Source organism: Rhineura floridana, chromosome 3 (genome assembly GCF_030035675.1).
Source record: "Rhineura floridana isolate rRhiFlo1 chromosome 3, rRhiFlo1.hap2, whole genome shotgun sequence".
NCBI lineage: Eukaryota > Metazoa > Chordata > Lepidosauria > Squamata > Rhineuridae > Rhineura > Rhineura floridana.
Window position 1 is genome coordinate 5,074,000 of NC_084482.1, and position 7,687 is coordinate 5,081,686.

Below are 7,687 nucleotides of genomic sequence, written 5' to 3' on the forward strand. Positions count from 1 at the left end.
GGGCAGAAGAAGCCAGAGTGCATCACCTCCCACAGCCTCGTAACCTTGAAAGAGAGGTATTTTGAAATGATTCTCAGTCACAGCACCAAGGCTGAAAGCAGAATGCCCTTCCTCAGGAAACTTGGTTGGCTCCCTCTCTTTCAGCCATTAGGCACATGATTAAGAGGCAGTCATATTTCACCAGGCTTCTAGATAATTTTAACTTTGCATCCTGCCAGTTGGTCGACTCTATTAACTCTCAATTCTTTTGTACGTTATGAGATTACTGCCGTTGGATTGTATCTGCTTTTTATCCATTTTGGAAGCTGCCTTGGGGACATTTGTAGCTGGGAGGTGGGATATAATTATTTGAAATAAATCAAAACAAATACAGGCATACCCAGCTTAAAGTGGCTTCACTTAAAGTAGCCTCGCTATAAAGTACATGGTCCACACTCCACCATACCCCGCTTAAAGTACGCGCGCTTTGCAATAATGGACACTTTATTGGCATGACGCCATTGCCATCTAGTGGTGATTGCGTGCAGTACAAGTGAAGATAATTGCTTCACTTTAAGTACATTTTCACTTAAAGTACACTCTCCGGTCCCATTGCGTACGTTGAAGTGGGGTATGCCTGTATACACATTACTACCAGCAACTTCAGTCAAGAGAAAACCTTGCCCTCCACACTGTGGGGAAAAAAATAGAATCTGCTTTCCAGAGCAGGAGGGATGAGGACGTCAAAGATACAATAAGGATGTAGACAGGAATGAAGAGAATGATCTGGAAGTCAAATAGAAACTTAGCTTCCATCGTGTGCAATTATTCAGAAATGAGTCCTGGGGAAACCAATGGGCTTATTTCTGGATAAACAGAGTTAGGATTGGGGTGTCAGTGATGATATCCTAACAGAGAAGTGAATAGAAGAGGGGGTGGGAATAAAGTGGTTTGTATACTTGTTTTAATGTTTTATATTATTATCTGTATTATTTTAAATTGTTTTTAGATTTTTAAGTGCCTTTTATGGATTTAAGGTTGTGCATAGTTTAATTGCATTTTAATTGTACGTTTTTCTATGTTTTTAACTACACGTAGTTTTATTTGTAAGCCGCCCTGAGTTCCAGTTTGGAAAAAGGGCGGGGTAAAAATATTTAAAAAGTAAAAAAAAAAATTTTTTTTTAAAGTAAAAGTAAAGTAAAGTATACTGAGCAGGGCTATTGAAATAATGTAACAGGCCAGAATTCTTCATAAGGCATACGAGTATTGCTCTTTGGCTGCACATGCACGTAACACCATGTGATGTTGGGCACAAAGTTTGAAATGCTAAAGGTTATCAACATTTTTCTTAAAGTTTGTACTCTTCTTGGTCATGGAGATGTGTTTGAAGGTCTGCAAGTAATGTTGGCAAGAGGCCTGTTAACAAGCTTACAGGTGTTACTAAGCATCGCAGAAACATTTTGATCTGACAGCTCAGGGTCTAAAATATTATGCTCCATAGGAAGGACATGAGAGGAAGGACATGCGAGAAGAGAGAAAGAAGAGCGGCTCCCTGCCCAACACTGAGTGAGTTACAACATTTGGAAGAAGTCTGTTCTTAAGATTTATAGATTTTTTTCATGGTGGTTGATTGTTTACAAATACACAAAGAAAAATATAAGGGGTTCTTTGTTTTTGTTTTTTTAAAAAGAGGATACAATATGTAGAGCCGACATTTGAGAGCTCCATGCAAAAGGAGAAGCCAACAAAAACAGACAGGATTTTAAACTCAGGCAAATTTTAATCAGAAATTGAAAGATCCTGTTGTTCCTTGCCAACTCCAATTTAGACAAAATACATGTGTGTCGGTTAAATCAACTTGATCCTAGGAAGAGATTCTTCCATCAATAAGAGAGGCAGATTAGTTCAATCTTAGTCAGCCTCCTCTCTCTTTTTGGGCACTCTGAACTCATTGGACAAGCAAGGGAAAGAAAGGCTGTATGATCAGGCAGTACACAGGCATAGCAGATAGCTGCTTCTTTCTCCAACAAGGACAGCAGAACTTAAATTTAAAATATGGACGTGGAACTTATGGCCCTCTAAATGTTGCAGGACTCCACCTCCCATGTGCCCCAGTCAGCATGGCAAGTGGTCAGGGATGATGAGAGTCTAATACGATCTATCTGGAGTGCCGGGCGTCCTCCAACCCTGGTTGGAAACAGGTAGCAGGGAAACAAGGTGGTGGGGTAAGGCAAGTCTGTGTGCAGGGCTACGACACCCGCTCTCTCTTCCCCACCACAATTTTCACTCTGGGTGGAAGTTCATTGTCTCGATTTATGCTGCAGGCAGGAACTGCTCTTCCTTCCCACTTGCTACATCTTATCCGCACTTCGTGCAACGGCATGTAGATCACTTCGCATCATTCACTTGCATAGAATGAGAGAAGAGGGCCTACTATTAGAAACACCTGTGTGTTCTTCACTACAATTGCCCCCACAATGCAGACCACAGTTTGGGAGAAACAACTGGGTTTCCCCCTGGGGTGAATAGTCCCCAACTAGCCTAAAGCCCCTACATTTTTGTCACACTAGGTAGCTACCTTCCTACTGGACTGGGCCGGCTCTGACCACCACTGGGACCCTTTACATCACCCACTCTGTACCTTGTGCTTGCAGTGCAGGAAGGTGGCCCACTCATCAGCCTGGATGCCTACAGGCAAAGAAAACCAGAGCAAAAGATGTCAGATAACCTCTTTGGTATCCACCCTTCATGAAATGTGGAACTAAACCCCAAAAGTGTTTCCCCAGAGCTAACAGCAAGCTACTCCACCCACCACGTTAACTTTGTAAAGCAGAAGACCCAATGACCACTAGAACAAACAAACACATCTAAAACACACACCCAAGTTCTTCTCCTGATTTCCATTCCAGTTATCCTTCTAGCAGATGGTTGTCTCAGTGGTGGATACCCATCCCCCGTTCCACTTGCCTTCATCTTCTTCACTCAGTGTGCTCTGGCCCTAAAAATCTCAACTCAGAAGCCCTGCTCCCTAACCCCAGACGTGTGGAGGTTGGCTGTGGTTACTTAGTGAGGGGATGGCATTTTGCATATTCTCAGTCATGTGCTTGGTTTAATTTCCACTGAAAAATGTGCCGTAGCCAATTCCAAATACTCACAACTGGTACACCAGGGTTGAGCTGTGACTCAAATTAAGTCCTCCTAGAGTCTTTGCCAGAGGCCATCCCAAGCCACATATCTCAGACATCCTGCCTTTAGCAAGAGCTACCTTTTAACTATGAGACTACAGTAAAAGACAGCATTGAAGCCAGAGTCCACACCCACCATTCTAAAGCCCTTGAAGAAGCCTTGACAATACCAACATCCACAGCAGCCATTCCCAGATAAGAGTCTATAAAGAGTGGGCAGTCACAAGCAGAGCAGCACAGCCTGGAGCTGACCCCATCAACCTTTTAGTAAAATCACTAATTTTCAGGAAAATATCTGGTTCTTCTCTGGATTGGAGGAAAATAACTGTTTGGATTCCTACGTTTGACTGGACTCTCTAGCCCAGCCTTTCCCAACCAGTGTGCCTCCAGATGTTGTTGGACTACAACTCCCATCTTCCTGACCATTGGCAATGCTAGCTGAGGCTGATGGGAGTTGTGGTCCAACACCATCTGGAGGCACACTGGTTGGGAAAGGCTGCTCTAGCCACCTGCAGGACCCAAAACTCCATATGCTATGTCAAAGTGCTCACCCTCTTCTCAGAACCAGAGCCAAGCTCCAGGCATCCTTGCTCCTACATGACTTTCTTGCCATGCTGGAATAAGGACCCAGATCTCCACCTTTTCCCTTACCACTTTCCCCGTTGGCTGTCTGCCTCCTCTCCTCTAGCGTTGGGACATGCACCAGCTGCAGGATGAGGGGCCGGCGTGTGACAATGCCAGAGCCACGTGGCAAGAAGTCCCGGCCGACAATGCTCTCCAGCACAGAGCTCTTCCCGCTGCTCTGTGGAGACAGGCAGTGTTAAGAAGTGGGGATGGGGGAATAGCAGTAAGTAATAAGAGGCAAAGTCTTCTAGGAAGAAAGCAACTTTGTTCTAGAGAGGTTTAGAGCATGCTACAGAAAGTGTTCTTGACAGCTATCACACAGAGGGCTCAATCTGACAAGATCATCTCAAGTACCTTATATCCAACTTGTACAGACACAGCAGGCAGCAGGGACATTGCAAGCCAACCCCCCCCCCAACTCCTCCACTTAGGTCTTGAATGGCAGTTTGAAGTGCAGACATTAATAAATGAAAATGCTCACTTCCATCCCTTAAAAATTTCCGCCTACTAGTTTTAACAACAACTTGTTTGCAGAAAGTACAGGAGCAGACTAGACCATTTTCCTGGTTTGGTAGCAACTTAAATTAACAGTTATCCTGGGGACTTTGAAAATAGTGTGATGGCATTAAAGGAGAACATTCAGTATTCCTAGTGTCTTCATCAAACAAAATCCCAAAATTCTAGAGGAAGCCATGACAATTAAATAAAGATGATAAAACTAATATTAATGGGTATATATTTTCATACTTGGGCACTTTGTATTTAATAATATCAAGAAACAACATAAACCAAAATGGAAACTGCTGAGTTACATCCATTATACTCCCTACTGATTTCACAGCCTGCTCTAATGGTAGGCTGTTTTCAACTCTGCAGGTTTGTAGATCTGTCCATCCCTCCCTCTCAGGATAGGCAAGACTAGCCTTACCATTAGGGACAGCAACCTGGCAGATTTGGGAATGTTAATAAAGAGTGCAAATGATCAGTTACTTATTCTTATCATTTTACTCCTGGGAAAGGGAAGATTGCCATATTAATTTTCCACCCTGGACTGGCCCTGAGCAACAGAACACTGGCACCTGAGCAGACTCATTTCAAGAAAGCCCCACAATTGAGCTAAACATGGAAGAACATCACTAGCATATTTATTTGCTGTCAGTAGAACAGGTGACCTTCACACTACACTAGGAGAACCACTACTTCCAGAATAAGAACAGCCTTGCTACATTGTGGTAAACTGCACAGAGAGCTTCGGCTATGGGGTGGTATACAAATGTAAATAATAATAATAATAATAACATCCATCCCCCAGGGGTTGTCCAGCTTATCTGGTATGCAAAGATATACTGCCTCAGAACCTGGAAGTTCAGCTTACCTGTCATGGCTACCAGCCATTACCATAACCTGATAACTGATCACACATGCCATGAAGTATTTATTTATTTATTAAATGTATTAGTCGCCCATCTGGCTGGTTGTCCAGCCACTCTGGGCGACGTACAAAATAAAAACATACAATACATTAAATCATTCAAAATCTCAACAACAATAATAAAACCTAGCCCACCCCAAAAGCCTGCCTGAAGAGCCAGGTTTTCAAGGCCTGGCAGAAGCTCATCATAGAGGGGGCATGGCGGAGATCATTTGGGAGGGAATTCCACAAAGTGGGAGCCACAATAGAGAAAGCCCTCTCCCTAGTCCTCACCAGTCTAGCTGTTTTAACTGGTGGGATAGAGAGAAGGCCTTTTGAGGCTGATCTTGTTGGGCGGCATCGCTGCTGCTGCTGGAGGCGCTCCTTCAGATAGACCAGGCCAAAACCGTGTAGGGTTTTAAAGGTCAGAACCAACACCTTGAATTGGGCCCAGAAAACAACCGGTAACCAGTGCAACTCCTTTAGCACTGGAGTGATGTGATCTCGCCAGCAGCTGCCTTTAATCAAGCGAGCTGCCGCATTCTGTACCAGTTGCAGCTTCCGAACCATTTTCAAGGGTAACCCCACGTAGAGCGCATTACAGTAGTCTAGGCGAGAGGAGACCAGGGCATGTACCACTGATGGGAGCAGATGATTGGGAAGGTAGGGGCGCAGCCTCCGTATCAGATGGAGTTGATACAGTGCTGCCCGGCTCACAGCCGAGACCTGAGCCTCCATGGACAGCTGGGAGTCAAGAATGACCCCCAGGCTGCGGACCTGGTCTTTCAGGGGCAGTTGTACCCCATTGAGCACCAGGTCAACATCCCCCAACCTTCCCTTGTCTCCCACAAACAGTACTTCGGTTTTGTCAGGGTTCAGCTTCAGCTTATTCCTTCCCATCCAGCCACTCACTGACTCCAGGCACTTGGATAGGGTTTCTACAGCCAACCTCGGTGAAGATTTGAATGAGAGATAAGAGTTGTGTGTCATCCGCATACTGGTGACACTGCAGCCCAAATCCTCTGATGATAGCCCCCAGCGGCTTTATATAGAAGTTGAACAGCATCGGGGAGAGGATGGAACCCTGTGGCACCCCACAAGTGAGTGGCCAAGGATCCGAAACATCATCCCCCAATGCCACTTTCTGGTACCTATCAGAGAGAAAGGAACGGAACCACTGCAATACAGTGCCCCCTATGCCTAACCTCTTCAGGTGGTCCAGAAGGATACCGTGGTCAACAGTATCAAAAGCAGCTGAGAGATCCAGATTCGCCCCTATCCAACGCCCTCATATCATCCACCAAGGCGACCAAGGCTGTTTCAGTCCCATGTCCAGGCATGAAGCCTGATTGAAATGGATCCAGATAATCCACTTCCTCCAAATGCACCTGCAACTGCTTTGCCACTACTCGCTCAACCGCCTTGCCCAGGAATGGCCGATTTGAGACTGGGTGAAAGTTGTTCAGATCTTGGGGATCCAAGGAGGGCTTCTTTAGAATTGGTTTTATTACTGCCTCCTTGAGAGCTGATGGCATTACTCCCTCTTCCAGGGACGTATTTACCACCATCTTGATCCCCTCGCCCAGTCAATCCTTGCAGCTCATAATGAGCACCACTGGCCGCCTCTGGCTCGCTCACTGTGCCCACAGCGCACGGAATAGCACTCTTAATACGATAAATTTTCTCCATAAAGTGCTTTGCAAACTCATCACAGGAGGCATTAGCATGTTCCATTGGTTCCGGGGCAACTGGACCAACCAGGCTCCGGACCACTTGGAACAGTTTGTCCCAAATTTACAGCCCATCAATTTCACTAGGTGACCCCAAGTTTAAGTATGAGAGAGAGAGCAAGTTCTCTCTCTATTCACTTTCCCCACATCTTTTATACACAATTTTATAAACCTTTTTCATGCCCCCATCCCTTCATCATAGTTTTTTGTAAGCTAAGAAGCAAGGCTTCCTTTAGGTGTTTCCGAACAACAGGCTGGGCTAGATGATGAAAGGGGGGTGGGTGACGAAAGAGAGAATAAATAGACAGACACTCACCTGGGAGCCCACTACAACAATCTGGGGCAACTGGATGACCTCGGCTCCCACTGTATTGAAGATCTCTTGCAGTTTGTTGATGACAGGGATGAGGGTCTCCATGGTGACGAAGGCACAGATCTTGGAGGGGCAAAGGGAGAGGTGTTCTTCCCTACGAGATAAGGAAACTTAGGAGCCAGCGGAACCACCACCAGAAGCGCTGCTTCCGACCGGCCACCCTCAGTGGTCCAGCTCAATATCCCCCTCCCCTGACTGGGACCCAGGAGTCTACGTTCTGCTCTAACCACACTGTTTTCTTTCCCGCCTCAAATAATAGACCAGAACTATTATTCGAACAGGACTAAATCACTCACCCCACAGACATTTACTGTGGACCCGGCTATAGCCCCATTCACTCTTCAACCAGGAAATACTGCCCCTGGTTTACCCGCCCCAACCTTTG

At 45.6% G+C, this 7,687-nt stretch overlaps 1 protein-coding gene across 2 annotated transcripts in view; it reads right to left on the minus strand.

The window, feature by feature from the left end:
* Window positions 1-7,687, minus strand: part of LOC133379215 (dynamin-1-like protein) — a 32,414-nt gene extending 24,727 nt beyond the window's left edge. For both annotated transcript variants that reach the window (XM_061614025.1, XM_061614024.1), the window contains exons 1-4: window positions 7,599-7,687; window positions 7,246-7,396; window positions 3,816-3,966; window positions 2,621-2,667 (exon numbers count right to left, since the gene is read on the minus strand). In XM_061614025.1, the coding sequence (XP_061470009.1) occupies window positions 2,621-2,667; window positions 3,816-3,966; window positions 7,246-7,396; window positions 7,599-7,609 (360 nt within the window). In that variant the 5' untranslated portion in view covers window positions 7,610-7,687. The remainder of the gene's footprint in view (window positions 1-2,620; window positions 2,668-3,815; window positions 3,967-7,245; window positions 7,397-7,598) is intronic.